The sequence below is a fragment of the Oxyura jamaicensis genome, chromosome 3, assembly GCF_011077185.1.
Source record: "Oxyura jamaicensis isolate SHBP4307 breed ruddy duck chromosome 3, BPBGC_Ojam_1.0, whole genome shotgun sequence".
NCBI lineage: Eukaryota > Metazoa > Chordata > Aves > Anseriformes > Anatidae > Oxyura > Oxyura jamaicensis.
The window spans coordinates 71,294,674-71,315,277 of NC_048895.1; the positions used below are offsets into that span (position 1 = coordinate 71,294,674).

At 35.7% G+C, this 20,604-nt stretch overlaps 1 protein-coding gene across 8 annotated transcripts in view; it reads right to left on the bottom strand.

Moving 5' to 3' along the window:
* The window catches only part of ARMC2 (armadillo repeat containing 2), a 67,071-nt gene that overhangs the window by 18,248 nt on the left and 28,219 nt on the right, over positions 1-20,604 (bottom strand). For 5 of the 8 annotated variants that reach the window (XM_035321693.1, XM_035321694.1, XM_035321689.1 and 2 more), the window contains 5 exons: positions 18,675-18,853; positions 15,996-16,098; positions 12,315-12,535; positions 7,314-7,459; positions 4,983-5,082 (listed from right to left, as the gene is read on the bottom strand). In XM_035321693.1, the coding sequence (XP_035177584.1) occupies positions 4,983-5,082; positions 7,314-7,459; positions 12,315-12,535; positions 15,996-16,098; positions 18,675-18,853 (749 nt within the window). Of the gene's footprint in view, positions 1-4,982; positions 5,222-7,313; positions 7,460-12,314; positions 12,536-15,995; positions 16,099-18,674; positions 18,854-20,604 lie in introns of all 8 variants that reach the window. The other 3 variants (XM_035321695.1, XM_035321692.1, XM_035321696.1) reach the window with 2 other exon arrangements.

A 20,604-nucleotide genomic window follows, 5' to 3' on the forward strand; every position in this document is an offset into this window, starting at 1 on the left:
TTAATATATATCAGGACCAGAACATTTGCCAGAATCTGTCAAATTAACTGATGATCAGAATAAAACAGGAACATTCAAGAAGAAATTGTCACTGCAGAGAAGCTAAATGAGTTCCTTGCATTCATTCATGCCCACTATGAAAGAAACTAGGGAGATTTCAATGCTGTAGTCTTCTCTGAGGAAGACTCAGAAGATCTGTCAAAAACTGAAGTGATCACAAGCAATTTTAGAGAACAAGCTGACAAAACAAACAGTAACAAATCACCAGGAACAGAAAATCACCCAAGAGTTCTAAAAGTACTCATTAATTAAATAGCTTAATTACAAACAGTGAATGGCAACCTCTCATTCAAAACTGGCTTGACGTCTAAGGACAGAGTAACAAAAATGAAATCTATTTTCTAGAGAAGGATCAGAGTGAGAGTCAAGTCTGGTGTCTGTACCAGACAAATTTGAAGAAACCATAAAAAAAGAACAGTAAAATTTATGGGTAGTTGAATAAATGCAATCAACTTTAAGATTCCTAAATCCTGACACCCAATTCTTGAGTTCTTTGAAGGGATCAAGAGACATGAAGGAGACCCATCTGATATAACCTATATGCCTTTCCAGGAAACTTTTGATAAGGTCACTCAACAAAATTTGAGTGAAATTAAGTATGGGAGAAGTAAATGCTTAAATGTTGGAAAATGGTAAATTATGGTTTCCTGCAAGGGCAGAGTATGACCAAGTAAGTTCCCTACGTTTCTGTGATGGGGCCGGTTGTGTTCAACATGTCCATAAACATGGAAAAGTGGGTGACAACAATGATACAACACCTTGTTGATGACACTAGGATATTCAAAGTATAAAAGATAAAGGCTGACTGAAAAGCAGAAGGATTTGTAGTCATCTGGTAATAAAATATAATGAAATTTAAATGCAGACAAACATGAAATGATGTGTGTATAACAAAACAGAACAGTCATACTTTTACATACAAAATTACAACCTTTAAACCAGCCATAACCACTTGGAGAGAGATTTTGGGGTTAGTGACAGATTCCTCTTGGGGTTGTATTGCTCACAGGACGTCAAAACAGCAAGTCAGATATTTAGAATCACTGGGAAACAAACTTATGCAAGTGTGAAAATCTATGATCTAGCCGCATCTTAACGGCCTCATTTGGGTCCCCTCATCTCAAAAAATAACTTTTTACAGGATTGTAAAAAGTTCTCAGCAAAGCAATACGGACACGTAATGGTGTGGAATATCAGAAATTACTAAGCAAGCAAGGACTCTTAAGTAAGCAAGGTCTCTTCAGCCTGGAAAAGAAGGAACTTGAAGGCTATATGATAAAGATCTAGGAAGTTAACAGTAGTGTGAAATGAAAGACTAGTGATTAAATATTCCCCAACTATTGAATTCGAGAACCAGAGGGTATCAAATATTGATAGTAAAGGCCAAATTCAAAAGAAGCAAGAGAAATGATTAGTGCATTGGTTAGTTGCTACTCCTTGTCAACAGATATTTAGTATTTTAGAAGTTTTTATGGGGCAAATAGCTCCATACTAACTTCTACAGGGGAGACTAGGATTTCATGGGGAAGAAGTCCATTGAGTTTTGTTTCATACACAGAGAACCCCATCTGGCTGAGGAAGTCTCCAACCTGGAAAGAGCTAGGGGTTTGGCAAGTTTACATAGGAAGTATCATATAGCCTTGCTCTGTTTTTGTTGTTCTCTAGCCATCTGATTTTCACCTATTGATACTAGGCTGGATGAACATTTATTGTGACCCAGTGTAATTATTTTTTGCTCAGCAGACACAATTGCCACATCCAGTGATGTCAGATGCTTACCAAATGTTTTCTAATTAAAAAGACTAGGCTAAACTGAAGTATAAAGAGACTCTTCGGTACAACAGGAACAAGATCTCTTCTATGCAAATTTTAGTATCAGACTCTGTGTTTGTGCCCTTCAGATTGAAAACAGACTCTTAACTGTACGCTGATGAAAGATTATACAGATGCCAGAAGGGCCTCAAAAGGATACCTAAGCTGAGGCAGTGCCTGACCTACTGACAGAAGCTTCTGCCCTATTTAGACAATCTCCCTATTCTAAAAGCATAGCTTCCTCATGGCTTGTAACATTAACCACAGCCTGAGAACATCATCCTTTACATGGCTTATCTGAAAAGCTTATCTGAAAAGATACTGATCTGGGGAAGAGGAACAGCAGCACCTTGTTCAAAGATTTTTGGAGATGGGCAATACACCAGACTATAAAGTTGAGTAGAAATAGAAGCATGCAAAGCTCACCCTAAAAGACAGAGGCTCTACAGGAACAATTGATGGCAACTGGCAGCCACCAGGGGCTTTTTTGTTACTTCACACAAGCAAGCTCCAAAACCAACCACGAGTGAAGTCCAGCAGAACTTGTACTTCAGATGCATTGAAAAGCACTGCTGAATTTGAGTCCTACCTTGCAGATCCATCTTTTCCAATCCTCTGTACACCCCTCCTTACCTAAGATTCCGAAACATGGAATTAAGCAAGTCTCGTCAACTCAGTTTCAAAGTCTTTCTCACAGAGTTAAATTACTTCTTTTTCATTCTTTCTGACTCTTTTACCCAAGAGAGAACATTAGCTGAGAGGAAAAAAAAAAAAAAAAAAAAAGCTGAAACTGCAGTGTGGTGAGAAGAACAGAGACTATTTGGGTGGCAGATGTGGAATTCAGTGTGTGGTATGGGAGCAAGTCATTAGTCCCATTTCCAGTACTCACATTTTTATTTTCACAGTGTTTAATGCTTATTTTTAAAGTCACAGATATGGAAACATTTGAGAAAGTCTGACTCTGACTGTTGGTTATTTGATTTTTCCCAGTATGTTTCTAGCTGTCATGATTGCCAGTAGAAAAAAACTGGAACTTTACAACCTTAAAATTCAAAAACACACACACACTTCCTCCTTCTTAACATATCAGTTCTCAGTCCTGAGGATTTTGAATGGTTTGAGTTAATAATACTGATTTATCCTCCTCCTTACTTCTTCCCACAGCAAACAATTTGACCCACACTGCTGTTAGTTGTTTTCTTTTCAGAAGATACCAACTCACTCTGTAACTCACTAGCTGTCAGCATTTTGAAAGAATGATTAGCAGTGCCAACTGTATCCCAGGAAAAACACTCCCCCTTCTCACAGCTCAAGTGTTTATTATACAGTACAGAAAAAATGGTGCATTACATTATCCTTGTTCCTCTTCTTGATTGTGCCAGGCTTCACTAAGCTGACAAATGACAGTTGCTTGTTTCTTTAAAAAGTGCAGTAAGAAATAACTATTCTGAAGAGCCTGTATATGTAATCATCATAATATAATAACTAAGTTGGTTTAATATACAAGCTATTTCTTTACTAATTTGTGTTTTGATAGACAGTTTAACATAAAAATCAACGCTATTTAGTGAAGAAAGGTATGTTTCGGAACCACTTAAGAAAGCAGACATGAGAAGCTAACTTCTGAACATTACTTGAAAACAATTTGAATTTATATATATGAGCCTAGAATTCATCATGACACGAAGCTATTATACCAGGAGCCTATACAAGTTCCTGTTAAAATTAGAGATGAAGATTAAAAGGAAGATGTTACTCACTTTAAGCTCCTTACTCCCAGTCCCATCATTTGTTGAGATTTTAATACAGTGCTCACAAGGAAAAACAGCTATAAATCTAGTGAAATACCATGCTTTCAATATTTCTCGTATTGTTTACATAGCATTTTACTGAGTGTCATCAAAGACTACAATGCAAGAGTAGCCTGAAGCTAGAAATACTCAGGTCTGCTGCTGAAATGTTAACCAACAGACATTTATAAAAATGGAAGTCCCTTAACCTCTCTCCCTCCTCCACACGTACTATCACAGAAAACAGGAAGGCAGGTAAACAGGAAAGGGATAAATTATTTTTGTATTTGGCAAGAGAAGGAATTGATTGTTCAGCATAGCTGATATTGTTACCTTCATTAACTGCCTTTAACAATAGCAGCACAAAAGGCCTCCTTCCAACAATTCACCAGGAGTTACTGAACCTGTTATAAATTGTACAGGCTAACTAAATGTGCTAAGCTAGTTTAGATGCTGGAGCGGTTAAGAAAGTTCCTCACTTTTAAAAATAAACATAATGCTCATTGTTCTGAAACCTCATTCCACCTTTGAAACGTTTATGCTTTAGATAAAAATTATTTTCTCCTTAAATCTTACCTGGCAAGTGAGTAATTTGCCACACCTGTGGCATTCTGCTGCTACCAACATGGCAATTTTTAAAACTGACATTCTGCACCAAAATCCCAGAGCCTAGTACTCCAGTAAACATAATAAAGATCACTATGACACAGCAAGACAATACAGCAACACCTGATCCTTGAAGTTCTAATGAAGTTGGCAACAAGCATACTCACTATATAATTTTAGCTAGCAATATGAGGCATTTTGACAAACTCTAAACACTTATTTCTAGGTGCATGTTCCAAATGAGGTCTTATAGGCATATGGTTTTCTCTGGTAGAAGAGAGATATTCTGATACCTTATGCAGTTAATAAGGAACAAGTTTTCCTCTGCTTTCAAATTGTTTAGCTCTGGAAAATTCACACTTCTTCTGCAGGGGAGGAAGGCAGGAGAAATCCCTACAATTTCCTACTATTAAATTTTAAAATAAACTATTTACTTTAAAAAGTATTTTTAAAAACTAAGAAAAACAATTAAGTACTCAAAGGACACATGCAGCCAATAGGCAAGTTAATCAACTGTTTGTCTTCTGTATTGTTTTGAATTTTTAATCTAAGTGATTTCATTTCAATTATTTATTACTTAAAATGCTGTCAATCCTTTAAAAATTTTATTTGGAAAATGTGTAAAAGTAGGTCACAGAAAACAGGCTTACACACAATAATGCACAGACACATCAGAGGATTAATATATAAAAATCAAGAGATGAAAAAACTGACCTGCTGCTTCTGGTGTTTGCTTAGTAGGGCTAAAAATAAGACGTAACATCTGGAGCAGTCTGCTAAAGCTGCACAGAAGTCATCATAGGAAGAAAGTTTGCTACAAAAGTACAAAAATAAAATATAAATGAATAAATGCATTTTTAAAAGATTAAAAAAGTAAAAATAAAAATCACTCTGCTTTTGCCTTTTAGAGCCTTGTTTTCCAACAAGTGAAATGAATGCCAATACTTTGACTTCTAATAAAGGCACACACAGTCACATATGATGGTGAATTATTAAAAATAATGAGCCTCACAACCTGCCTGCCATTTTGACACAATATGCTATCAGCAGCACTTTTTAGTATTAAATGGAAGAACCATAAGTTTAAGGTGACGTGGAAAGTCAGACTAAGAGGAATAAAGACTCTCTTCCTAACACAAGCCTAATGGAGCCCAGTGTCAGCAGTAACAGAACATCTCTCTCACCAACAAACACGGAGAACAAACCTTGCAGTCACAATATTACCTCTGCATTTTCCCTAACAGCTGCTCCAGTCCTCCACTGCTCATCTTTATCATTACAAAAAAGAGAATTGGACATGCTTTGGTCATACTAGAAATACTTCCAAAGCTACTGTTATGTTCCCATGTAGTCAAAACCAGCAAATACCCATGTTGAAGTCCAATTACAGCAAGACATACAAACTCAAAGAAATGAAGAATCTGAATAGATTTGAACATATTCTCTAAGGAAAAGCCACCTAAAAGTTACTGAAAAACACTAATTATTCCATATTGCTAGAAGACAGAATAAAATTCAAATCTGTGTTCCATGCTGTATAGAGCTTTTTTTTTCCCTTTTTTTTTTTTTTTTCCTGTGACTGCAATTTCCAAGAAGCTAATTAAATTGATTTTATGGCTAATTTGTATCCTCAGAGTGTGCAGATCACTGAACGTAAGAAAAAATCTGAAGCAGCAGGAAATTTTAAATAAGACAGATTACTTTTTCTCCATGTTGAATTCTAGATCAAGTAGATGTCCTTGTCAGAATTACAGTGCAATTACAAAAACATTACCTAACTAGCCACACTTTCCATGGCATTTTACCAAGTAAAAAATGCTCTCTTCTTAGAGGTAAATATGCTCCAAGTGCTGTGATCACTGCTAGAATTTGACTCGTTTTTAGAAGTAAAATTAGAGACACAGATTCAGTAAAGGTGGCATGGAACTGAAGAACAATTCACATGTTTTACAAAGAGCACACATGGCAAAGGAGAAGACTTTGCCTGTTCTTGACTGTGGAAAGGGAGGAATGACAGATCCTTATGTAGCTGCTCTTCAAAGTGCAAACCAATCTCATCTATCAAGGAGAATGTGATGGATAATTTGGAGGGGCTGAGTAAGGGGAAAAGTCCATACCAGGATGGCTTCTCAATGAATGTGGAGCCACAGGCAACATGACTCATGACAGTAACAAAGCAGCAACAGCAAACACTTCACCCAGAATGGCATTCATAAATTGTGTTTATAATCCAACTTCTCCTGAAATTGCCAACAATTAATTTCACAACTTCTATAAAATCCTCAAATTGTTTGTAAGTCCATTTAGCACTGGGTATTGCAAGCTTGTGCTTGGTAACTGGAAGCTTTTCAACTGAGAAACTATTCAGACTACAAAAGAATCTTTTGGGGTGATTCACTCATACTGATCTCCCTCTACTAAGCACATCTTGGGAACCAGCCACCAAGCTGCCCATAAAACAGATTCTTTCAGTGCTTCCATCTGCACACTCAAGCCCTGATCCCACAGATTAATGTCCTCAAACAGGCTGTAACAGTTCAAAACAATGAGCATGGATCATTGTTTTTTACTGTATTTTACAATACAGTCCCCTATATAATTTAAGGTTGTGTAATTTCCTGCACTTTTCAAAATCATGGCCTAAAATAGGATTCATCCTAAATAGGATTAATAATTAATTTAATCATCAATTAATTTAAACAATTTAACTTAATCATGAATCATTTAAGCAGTTCTAACATGTTTGAAATGGTACTTTAAAAAATCTGAATCTGTGTGAATGGAGCATGACACAATACAAGAAAATATTTTTACCTGGGACAACGAATACAAGTTTGTATGGATGATATTCTATCAGTACAAATAAAGACATTATTATCATATAAGATCATTAAAAACTATGCAGACCTTTTCAAAACCAATCTAATTAAATGAAAATAAACCTTCCAGTTTTAGTACCTGATCCTGCCCTCTTTGAGGTCACTTGAAGCAGTAATACTGACTTGACTGCAAGCAGAAATAGGCAGAATTGTTTTCCAAACTTACCTGAAAATCCTGACAATGTAGGTGCACACATCCTTATCGTTCACACGTTGCTCTAGCGCCACACAGAGCTCAGAGACTGCACCACTGCAAATGAGTTGGCATCTTGCCTGAGCTAAGTCAGCCAAGTTTCGCAAAGTCGCTGTCAGCTGCACATAGAATATTTAAAGAGTCATTAATCGTAGCTGTTTACTACAGAATCCATACTGTTTTGAAAGTTTCATAAAGCTCGAGTCTCATTTGTAATGTCTAAGGCAGACTGAATATCCTGTTAATATTCTGCAGGTACGTATTTGCCAATAAATCATAACAGGAAGTGTGTAAGTAACAAAAGCATGTATATTAAAATAAGTGCTTGAAAATGAAGGATTGATACTGGTCGTTGCCTGCAGGTACCCTCTTCCTTTGAGGAAAACATGTTCTTTCCCATGCATGGATATGACCACATGTTAACTGGAAATTCAGTGAAATGAAATGCTGTGGGGACAGTTAAAGTGATATGCCAAATAACATATGGTTTTGTAAATTTACATTTAAGTCTTGTTAATTAGTACTGACATCCAATACATATTTTGATAACCGTGAGTGACAAATGAAGATGAATTGATATAAAACTCAATACAATTTATTTTTTTTTTGATTAACAAATTTTCATCAAGGTCAAGAGAAATCTGGCATTCAATTAGTATATAAATTAAAAGTTGAAGCCCAAGTTTATTTTGGAGAAACCAAAATATTTTCATATATTTCAAGGAGCTTAAGGCATAAAATAATCTATCACTTGTAAATATGCACAATGAATCAGCTACTGCGTATTTTGAAATGCTCTGGTTCTCTCCCTAGATAAGGGTAGTTATATACCAAGGTCAGACAGGCAATAACACGTAAGTTAACTTTTAATCTAAACCAGAAACTATAAAATTAATGTGAGATCATTTGATTTAAAGTGAATAGGGGAATTCTTCAAATTTTCCTTATTTTAAGAGCAAAGTATTAAAATTCCATATGGGTTTAAATGTACTTTGGTAAGGCATGAAGACTATTTGTTCAAGTGGTTTGTAACCACATGAAACTCGAGAAATGAAGTGTTACATCACTGAGTTGTACTGATTGCCCAGTAATATGCAATTGATCATTTTGAAGGAAAAATCTGTCAAAGAGCAGGTTGAGTTCTCGCCTTTGAGCAGCTTTTGCTCATAGGTCACTAAGCACAACAGCAATTCTGTCCATCCTCCAACAGCTTTGCTGTTAATTTCAGCAAATTTGACAAAAATTTACATGTCTTCAGATACTACAAGTTTTTAGAAAAACTGCAGTCAGGTAGACAAAACAAACTTCTGCAAAGAGAAAGTTGTTTCTAACTACCAATAGCTTCCTCAGTGCTCTGCTGCTGTGCAGCAGCAACCAAACATATGCATGGCACAGAAAGCAAGAAGGAGCTCGAGGGCTGCTAAAAGTAGCTGATGTTGAGCCAAGAGAGTTGGAAGTACTGCTAGCTCAGGCATGTAATAAAATTCAGTGATCAATGCTTAAAGAATGCTTAAATGCTTAACTCCGTTTAAACACTGTAGGTCATTTATTTTTATTAACACAAGAGAAAATCAACTTTCAAAATGCAAACTCCACAAAGGAGTTTGCATTTCTGTAGCTATTTCTGTTAAGGAGGAGTTTTTGAATCTCTAGATTTGTAATGCTGAAGTGAAAAACTACCTCAGGAAATGAATTAATACTAAAAAATAATTAAAAAAAAATCTACAGCAATTCAGACCAAGGCTGAAAGTCTTTTGCAAAGCAAAAATATTAGAGGAATCCAGAACACTTAGAAATGGAACCACATTATAGGAGAGCTGTGTGATTCACTCTCTCAACCTAACCTGAGAAGTCTTTACAAAATATCCACTTTGTTTCAGTTCTGCTGGACATCTACCAGTGGCTTTTTCTCCACCAGGTCTACCATAGCAGCACTAATTGTGAGTTTTACTGTCTCAGCTCATGCTATCAAGAACCACTTTCTTACATTTCTTCATTTACTCCCCATCTCATCTCTAGCTTCGAATGGAGTAAGCCTTCTATTTTGTTATTTAAATGATAAAATTTCATTTTATCACCACTCCCCAAATAGAGTATTCCTTACATCCTACAAACATCCAGAAATATTCGGTTGGAAATGTTCAGAAACCACTTGTTATAAGAGCCCCCAGAAGTTCCCTAACCATTTCAAATCAGATAGCTTCAGATTTACTGCCTATGGAACACCTTGTTTTCATAGGGTAGTATGACTTACCCAGCACATTTCCTCGCTCATTTTTTTTTTATGATAGAAAATAAGTTCTTATGCTGCCGCTGTGCATTTTACAAATCCGAAAACCTTTATTGATGCACTTAAATTATCAAGAATTTTACTGTAAGTGCCCAGTATCATACAATCTCTGCATGGCTTAGAAATTACAGAAATATTTGCAGAGTACAACGGTAAGCGTATGTGCAAAGTTACTAAAAATTGACTTGCATTTCCTCTAGTACTTTATCAGGGAATCTCAGTTCGTCATCATCAGTACTACAGAACTATCTTACAAAAAACAGCAAAGGCTAGACAGAAATGAAACCCGTATAGAAAATGGTACTGTTAATAAAAAAAAAAAAAAAAAAAAAAAAAAAAGAACAGTACATAAGCGAAATGTCAAGACTCCAAATTACAAAATAACAGAAGCCAGCCAGCCACCAGATGAATTCAAGAGCTGCACTTAATTTCTTCAGACAACATGATTCGTGGAGAAATGCCTAACAACTGGCTCTAGCAATTTCCACCACCCCTAATCCTTAAGTTGCCATGTGAAAGATGAAATTCACAAAAACAGAAAATTTAACAGCAGATAATTGCTGTTTTTAAAGGGGAAGACATTTAAGTGCTTTTCAATTACGGAATATGGAGTACTTGTTAAGTCTTGTCAGTGAAACTTTAAATGCCTTGATTTTTGAATAAGCATTCCTGTAATTCATAGAAATATGATCAGAATACTAGATGCAGTAACATAAAATGAGTCAAAGATTACCTTGATTCCATGTCCTCTATTAAGGAAAAATGCATATCATTACAAACATTTTTATTCTTCTATTGTGAAACTTCTGTGTAACATATTTTGTCAATAATGAAGACATCAGAGGGAAAGTTTATTCCAACAAAATACAGCCTGGCAAGATTATGTATAACACTGCCACCTGGTGATTGTGCAATTATACAGTTAAAAAATGAAGGGTCAGTTCCACTTAACTGAAACATTTGAGTTATCAGGATTTAGAGCCAGTAGAGCCACCCTCAGAGATCACTGTGAATACCTAAGGTGTTTTTCTCCTCCAGTGTAATTTGCCCTCTATTCCTGAAAACTTGTATTTATTCTTTTTTTTTTTCCTGTACATCACTGCATATTTAATCTTTAGCTACAAGTTTAAGTATGGCACAAAAACTTTCTGTATTCTGAAGATGTGAACTTTTAAGGAAATGGTATTTGATGCTGTATCCCTGAAGACAGAGATAGTCCTGCATTTGTTTATGATGACTGAACAGTTAACTTATAAAGAAGAAATGGTTCACATTAATGGAGATTTGCTAAAGGAAATGGCATGAAAAAGTCACACAGAAATTCCATAGCAGCAGGAATCACTACATTTTAGCGTCTGTGCTACTACAGAAGAAATACAAACAAGTAAAACAGCAACCTCAGTGAGACAGTTGTCAGTATTGACTTTCCAAAAAATAACTGAGGCCTTCCTAGAAACAGCTAGTGTATCCAAACTGTACAAAAGACACCTTTTGTTACACTTCCAATCATACTGAAAAATGGCATAGATTATAATGACCAAAACAAAAATGTAAAATATTACAGCTTCCTTTCATATATTTGCAAATTAAACATTTGAATTAAAACCCAAATTTATCCACGCACAAATATGGAAGAAAAGGTATTCCTGCAAAGTTGCATGGAAGCTCAGACAACAGGTCAAACAGCTGAATATACTCTGATTCATTTGTTTTATTAGTTTGCCATTTGCAAAGTCTCCCAGGCTATGTTTGTGTAAGATTATACACACTGTTCTGGAGAGACATACCTCACAGCTCCACTAAAATAAACAAAAATCAATAAGAGCAACACAGTGATGTAAGCTATTTGTTTTCACATAGAATTTCAAGTATCAAATCCCTTGTTTGTAAGTTAGTAAATGGCAGAGAAATCTGCCATTTAGTATAATCACTGCTTCAGAAAACCATCCAATTCATTTTCCTGTGAAGAGCCCAGAAGCTTACAATTACACCACTGACTAATCTTTACATCAGTAATTGACAAATCTACTTGGTAAATCCTCAACAAATACAAAACACCACCACCTATGCATAACTTCAGATGTACTTACACACACATTTTGTTCTAAAACACTATGGTTTAAACAGCTTTAGGGCAAAGGACTACTTTTTATAGCCATCACTCACCAAGGTGAAAAAGTTTTGAGCCTCCTGCCTTCAAAAAGCTACTCTACTATCGTTTTTTATACTGTCGCCCCTTTCCTTAAATTCTTCAAAAAGTACTTCGTAAAATTAATGGAGATATATTTTCCAATGCAATTTCTTAAACATTCATTTTGCAGTGCTGGTTTGTATTTATTATTGCAGTTTACAGAATTTAGACAAGTAACACATTTTTTTCCTATTTATTACAAGATCCAGAATACTGTAAGCACCATAAAATAATAACCAGAAATTCATTTTATTAGGTAACTAAGAATATTTTTATAACTTCAGAATTTATGAAGCCTTTAAAATTAACTGCTAATAATACCTAGAATAATTAAAGTTTGGTCCTGAACAACTTCATATAAATTTTGTAAAAAGAAGTCTATTCAAATATAGGGACAACTCACCGTGGCACACAGGCATAGCTCATCTCTTCTAATTATTTTTTTAATTTCCCCTTGAAATGTTTACTTTTTGAAATAAAAGCAAATGCTAACCTGGACTAATAGGTGGCCCAAGTTGGAGAAATATGCGTCACTTTCTTTTATGTTATTAATCTGCTTCATTAATTGCAGCAACATTTCAACAGCTCCTTTGCTGACCATTTCATTACGGAGTACTGCATTTCCAGACATGAATTTTATAGCTCCCATGCAATACAGGAGAGCTTCATTGTTTTTTTGTAGATCTTCAGTTGTCAGGACCTCCAATAAACAATCTAAAATGAAAATCATTATTCAGAAAGCCTCATATTAACATTTTCTATTTGATATAATTCAGTCACTGGAGAGATTACCATATAAAGAAACAATAAACAACCACCTCTAATTGAATTCTTTATAGTACTTTTCTAATGAGCTAGAAAACTTGTGTATTTAGATCGAAACCAAGGAACAATAATTGATGAATAACAGAATGGGCCTGACTTTTGTTTTGTCAGGCTTCAGGTACCTGTTGTAAACACACAGTAGTAATCATTAAAATCTTCAAGATTTGCAAAAGTGTGTATGCCTGGAATTTTGTGTATTAGCCTTCAGACATTAAAAGTGTTTTATTCTCACTGATTGCTGAAGACTTAAAATCTCACTAAAAGGCACAGATGTGTAGTTCACATCTCACATTTGAAGTCTATCTGCAGCCTTTTTAGCTTCACTTTTTATGTAGATAAAGTTACTGTAACACTTTTGCTTTATGCCATCCCTGTCATATCTGAAATGTTAAAATTAACACTTGTTAAAACAAGCCTAGCGTATCTTTTCAAACTGAGACATTCTGAATTTGGTGGGTATATTTTAAGTAAGTAATTCTGGCCAACATTATACTTTTGAATTTCTAGTAACTGCTTGAAATTTACATTTACTTCTGCTTCCATGTTTCATCCAGTTGAATGAAAACGTTTTCTCATCTAATTTAAGATAAGAGATTTCAAAAGTTTTTCTGTCTGTTTTGGTAATAGGGGGACTGCAGGGGTGGCCTCTGTGAGAAGAGCCCAGGGGCTGCCCTGTCTATAAGATAAGAGCCAGCTCCAGCCAGCTTGAACTGGTACCCACTGCTGACTAGAGCTAAGCCAGCTGGCGATGTTGGTTGCTCATCTGTGGTAAGATATTTAAGAAAGTAAAAAACTGATGCACAACAGCAGCTGGGAGAGTGAGAAGTAAGAACCAGCCCTTCAGACCCCAAGGTCAGAGCAGAAGGAGGGCAGGTGTTCCAGCTGCTCTGTGGGCTGTGGAGAGGCCCCTGGTGGAGCAGGCTGTCCCCCTGCAGCCCATGGGTCCCACATGGAGCAGATCTCCACGCTGCAGCCCGTGGAGGAGCCCCTGGTGGAGCAGGTGAACGTGGCCTGGAGGAGGCTGCAGCCCATGGAGAGCCCCCACAGGAGCAGGCCCCGGGCTGGAGCTGCAGCCTGTGGAGAGGCGCCCACGCAGGAGCAGGGGTCTGGGGGGAGCTGCTGCCCATGGGGGACCCGTGCTGGAGCAGTTTGCTCCTGGGGGGTAGATGGACCCCGTGGTACAGAGCTGTGTGGGAGCAGTTCTTGAAGAGCTGCTGCCTGTGGGCAGCCCCCATAGGGCAGAGAGTGACTGTGTAGGAGCAGCAGAGACGAAGTGTTAGGGAGTGACTGCAGCTCCCATTCTCCTGTGCCACTTAGGGGCAGGAGGCAGAAAAGCGGGGGTGGAGGGAAAGGTGTTTTTGGTTTGCTCTATTCTTTTTCTCTGCTCTCCTCTGTTATTAGCAATAGGTAATAAATCACATTATTCTCCCCTACACTGAGTCTGTTTGGCCATAACAGAAACTGGGAAGTGATATCTCTGTCCTTATTTCAACCCAAGAGCATTTTTTCATCATATTTTCTCTCCCTGTTCTTTTGTACAGGTGTGGTGGAGCTTAGCTAGCCATCAGTGTGAAACCACCACTCTGTCTCACCTCAAGCTGACGCTTTCCATGAATAAGGATAGAAGTACACCCTCCCAGCTCTTTCCTAGGCTCTCACCCTCTCCAACTGCCTAGTGGTCAGCTAAATCACTTGGCTTGTGACAATGTGAGAAATCAGCTCCAAATTACTGCTCTACTCAGTGTCAAATGTGGTCTTAAACAGTCATTGTCTATTTTGGGATCAACAGTTAATATATTTCTTCTACCGGAGATGCTCCGCTGCACATAAATAGTTTTCAGGGACAGAGGAAGAAAAAGAAATTGAATCTATAACCCAGTGATAGAAACAGAAATCTGAGTGATTATGAGTAGGACAAGGTTGAAGTCTTCAGCCTGGAGAAGGTAGATCCAAAACATAATGAAAAAAAAGAAACAACAACAGAAACTATCAAAAACATTATTTCCTCCTCTAGTTTTTAAAATACAGGGAAAGAAAAGCAAGAGAAACAAAAGTGAGTGAAGATGGAAGTGAGAACAAAAAATACCCCAAAAACCAATGCTTACACAGGCACAGACAGCCAACTTGTCCAGACTTTTTATGATTCTTATCTCTACAAAACTGTAGTTTTTAGTATCCAAAATCTGTTGAGTGATCTCAGTTGTTCTCTTTTCTGTGAGTCCTTTCCTGTTGATCTTAATGCTGGAAAGGCTTATCTGGTCTTCACTCCTTCCAACACTCACATACTAAGCTTTAAGACCACGAGTGCTCTCATGTCTTTAAGTAGGTCTAAACTTACACTTTAACTTATTGCAAACATTTATTTAATGTGCATATCTAGGCCTACCTTAATAAAACATAATAAAAGTTTCAACTAAAGGAATGATAATCAACTGATATTGATTATATTTCATACACTCTTTTTTTTTTTCATATTTCTCATATTTACAAATATTCTGTGGATTCAAAAAAAAAAAAAACAACAAACAGTTACAATCAGGAAACAGAGCTGTTGCTGACAATTCTCTGAAACTGTTGGCTCAATGTGCAGCAGCAACTAAAAAAGCCAATGATCGTTCTCAGTATCCTTCTTGATGGTGGCCAATGACACCGATAGCATTATCTCACTTCCATAAGACTTTGTGCAGAAACATCTTGATTTCTATTGGTAGTTTTGTTCTATCTCAGAAGGATCTACTGGAGCTAGAGAAGGTACAGAGAAGGGCTACTAAAACAACTGAGAGAATGATGCAATATCCTTTCAAAAAGAAAGATAAAAGACTGGGATGCCTCAGTCTGAAGTAGAGATGTGATATGACAGAGGTTTACAAAAATCACAAAGCTGGAAGGTAAGCTGAGTGTAGAAACCCAAATCCCACAATACTGTAACAAGGAGGTTTCAAACAGCAGACAGAGAACTTCTAGAACTTGTTGCTCTGTAAGATTGTAGAGACAGAAGGTTCAGAAAGGAATTGGGCAAATTAATGGACAAAAGATCCATAAATGAAAAATGATTAGACAGGGGTATACCATCTAATGTCCTGAACAGGATGAAACAATTTTGGATGCTGGGGTAGTACAGGGGAAACAGACCACAGAAAACAGCTAGGTTTCCATGCTCCTGTAAATAACATCATCTATAGCTGTGGGCAAACACAACACTGGACTAGAAGAAACTTAGTTTCATGCCATAAGCAAATTTTAGTGCGTGTCTAACACTAACACTAACTCTGAGAATGTTTTTTGAAAGATGATCAATTTAACTATTGAACTTTAACATCTAAGCTATATATAATAAGAGAATACATACCCAATAATTTATCATTTTGAATGATATAATCATTTTTTTCATTCTTGCAAATTTTAAATGCAAGCTTGCAGGCATTGAGAAGATTTTTTCCATCCACTTTCATCTGTAAAGAAAAAGACACAAGATTCACAACTAAAATCTACGTACAAAAATACATCATAACATTTTATAAGTTCAGACGTCATGACAAATTTGTATTCCCACAGTAAAACTTAAATTCCAGCTAAAACCCTGACAGGATACTGAGTCAAACTGTAAAGTTTGCAGAATTAAAGGACATTGAAACCTAGCTAGCTTAAGCTCTCTTTAGCAAACTGTGCTGAATGACTTTGAAATAACAGATGATATACACCTTTTTATGTATTTTCTGCAGGTAGTATATGACTGCACATCTTTTTTCTCTAATTCACTCTTACAAAGAAATTTTGTACAGGATTCACTGGTTCAGCATCTCTGGCCACACAACAAAGATACCTAGTATAACAATATATTTCATAATGAAAGTTATTCACAAATGTTCAAAAAATGGTATCTTAAAATGTACTAAAGGTCACTGAGAGAAAGGAAAATGTGTTAAAATTTCTGATGACAAGTCTCTCCCTTTCCTCTGCATTTGAAGGGCAATTTCTTCTCCTGTTCATGATTTTTAAGTTTCCATGGAAAAATGACTGTAATGGAACTTTTCTTAATAAGTACCATATAACGTCTATGTCGTATATGAATATATAATTATATCTGAAGATTAAAGTAAGCTAAATCACTTCAAAGAAGAATCCTTCCACACACTAATTATTAAAATGTCTACAACACAATGCCAGGTGGTATCATTTCACCAGTGATAGCCTATATATACTTAATTGTAGCTGAACCAGTAGGTTTAAAAGCAACAAATTAACTGAGAGTTTTAACTGGCAGTATTAGGGAAAACATTCTTTTATTGTGTTAAATCAGAACACACAAGAACATTTTGCCTAAATTCATTTTTTTTTAAGGATCCTTGAGCTGAGAATTTTTAAGAATTTTCTCAAATGTACTCATTCCAAAGGTAAACAACATGCCTGAAATCATGAAGATTCTTCAATGTGTGTCTTTGGAAAAAAGACACCATCAGATTCTTTCATAAAATCAGTCTGGAATAATCAAATAAATGCATGCTGCTACTAAGGGAGAAAAAGCGATCTATAAAGGATGAAAGGGCACCAATTTTGATGGGAATGGGTATGCTCAAGCAAGGGCACATTACTCATAAATGCATATAACCTATGTCAAAGGTAAGTATAGATTTTGCTAGGGTTTTTTCATCATTATAAACTTCTAATCTATATATTACACACATAAAAATATAACATCACTGAGATTTCCATGTAGAATATTGATGCTAAAACTGAATAATAGTTTCAGATTCCTGCTTCTTGTAGAAACACAACCATTCTATAAATCATAAATCTAAGAAAAAAAAAAAAGTCAAACAGAATGGCATACTGCATAAAAATATATTGAGATATATTGCTATAAAATTTCTCAAGTACAACTATACTAATGTAATTACTGGAACGTGGAACTCTCCTTAGATCATGGCAACAGGTGACTCACTTAACCACGAATGAAAAGTGGATAAACCCGTTTAGAAGCACAAATCTGCTGTGTCATGCTTGAATCAGACAAGACTTGTCACCACACTGACATTGCCAGCAACAAAAATGATGAATTAAAAAATCACTTTTCAAATCACAGATACACATAGATGCATTTCTATAAATTTGACCACTTACCTACTTCAAATTCTACTAATAATTCAGTCTTATTTTATATTACATCTGATATTACACCGTAGTTTTAGTACAAATTAAGGTTATTTATTTAATTCTTAATACATGTGTCTTTAAGAAGTCAGTTGACTGTACTTTTGGAGGCATCCTTTTCTTTCCATTTTTTAATAAAGATAGCTAGTTCTGTCTTAAACAGCTTATTTGAAGGCATCCAGAACTAGCTCACAATCAATCTCCATGCCTCCAATGTCGATCTCTAAAGACTACCTTAGACATCTCATGCTACAGTGTACAGTTACATTCTTTCAGTGACTGCTCTTTGGATATAATTTTCCAGCTTATGTTCATGTCCCCTAAACATCAGTTTCAATTAGACCATGTTTCCCTTGCTTGCTTATACAAATATCTTACAAGGCGATACCTAAAGCCTCAGAAGTGTAATTCAGCATTAGGTCTGCCACTAACATTATCTGACTTTGTAAAACTTAACTATTTCTTTGTCTATTCTAGCTTTTCCAAAGAAAGAGGTAATTATACTTACCCTTGTTAAAAAAAAAAAAAAAAAGTTTTTGGTATTTTCAGATAAATGTGTTTAATAAGGTCAAGATATTGTTTAAAAAATATGTTCCATCTCCACACCTAACTTTAATAAGCAATATATGAGCCACCATATACCAACTATGGTATCGTGTCCCTTCCCCAGATGCAATCTCCTTGCAAAAAAATAGGCTCCAATAGCTGCCAGTCTGGATAAGTGGAAGACTAATATTTGTATGGCAAGAAACTGTGATTAATGAACTGCTAGTTTAGAAATATTTTAGAATGATGAAATGCAAAGTTAAATACAAGTAGTAATTCACAATTTTAAACTACCTTCACATTTTATCAAACAGCATTTTAAAACACTTACAGAGAGAAAAATCTTTGCCAGCTTCAGGCAAAGTGGATCTGAATCAATGTCTACAAGTTTATATAACGTCTTCAGAAGCACATTTCTTCTTTTAAATTTTTTCCGAAACATATCTCCTTCATTCAAGGCTTGATAGAGCTTGGTGCAAGCCAGACAAAGATTTTTGACATTGTCTTCTACTTGAAGGGGGTAGAGGAAGGGAGAGAAAAATAAAAAATAATTATTAGTGCCATTTTTTTTCCAGAGCATCTCAATAGGCATAAAAACAAGAGAACAAAATAAAGAATGGGTTGCACAACAACAAAAATAAGACGGCCAATAAATCCCTCAAGATGATAATGCAATCTTCAGAGTAAGATTTATGTTTGTCTTTCAAAAAGAATAGAATCAAGCCAAGCAATCACCGAGCCAAAATAATACCTTAACCTAAAATGAAACTCATCTTTAATGCTAATAATCAGATTGACCAAAAGTCCACCAGGAAACTATTAATCTGCAGGCCTTCTTTACAGAGCCCTACTAAATATTACTTGAGAATGAGAGACAGTTAAGGAATATTTTTCTGTCAATAACAGAACTAATACATCAAGCATTGCTGGGATTAAGAACAAGTGTATGTAAAAACTTACTAGAACTCTCCAACGTATAGTAGAGGTGCAAGATGCATTTGAGTGGGCAGTTGTGCTACTGATGAGGTAATCAATCTCCTAATCTGAGTCCCTCAAATATTATTTAAAAAATACAAAAATAAAACTGTAGTAAAATTGTTAAAAAATGCATCTCTACACCGAGGAATCAAACACCTGGTTAATTTAGAGGGAAAGCAAAAAGATTGGCCTATTTAATTTTTTTTTTTTCTTTGTAATCCTTATTCTTACATTTGCTTCTGTTTGTAAGGTGATACTGATAAGGCACAGTATAAACCCACTTAAACTGCCTGTATAAACTCCATGCTTACTGAGGCTGTACTTCGGAGCTGAACTAGAATGACATTCAAGGAGGTACAGCAGTTGGCACAAAAATGTGTAAGGAGATGGAACCATGAGGAGAAAGATTATATCTAAGGGCCCAAGGGTGTAGGCAGATTCATGGATCCACCTCTAATGCTGTGTACCTGGAGGCTCTCAATTTACAATCATCATACTCAAGGAACAGCAATGACTGGTCCATATCCACTCCCATCATGACAGAAAATGCAACAAAATTTACCACAATTCTAAACCCTCTGCTGTAGTGAAACAGGAGAGGGAAAAAAAAAAACAAAAAAAAAAAAACTGAAAGGTCTCTGCTCCATTTCATCAAAATTAAAAACAACAAAAATTATTCGTCATTCATCCTGCAGCACATTTTTGAAGGTTATCTTCCCTCGAGTACTGTAAAGTAACAAAAAGTATTTGTTCCTATATAACCCCAAAGTCTCCTTTTCTATATATTTTTTTCAAGTAACATCTCAAATCAGATGATATTCTTAAGATTTTAAGGTAATAATTAAGTTTCATGTTAAACTACAGCTTTGTTTGGAATAAAAAGTTTGTACAAAGTTTTTAGATGGAGAAAGAGCAGGAAAGGCTTCCTTATTAATACAGGGACATGCAAAGCTAAACGTGACCTAAATTCATGTGCAGGGAATTAGCTGAAAAGTATGAAGCAAGTAGCTGCAAATAAAGTTAAAATATACTGAATTACCAATAGATCCACTCAAAATATTAAAATTATGGAATTCTAATACTCATTTTGATAGAAAAAAAATATCAATTGTGCAGTTAACAACCCAAATAAATCAATATAACTTGCATCTGCAGGAGTTAATGCAATTTAGTTACAACGTATGTGAATATTCAAGAAACAGAAAAACTCATAAGCTTTAAGCGTTTTGTAGTACTATATTCAATCAACAAATATGAAAGTTCCATTAGATAATTTCATCTAT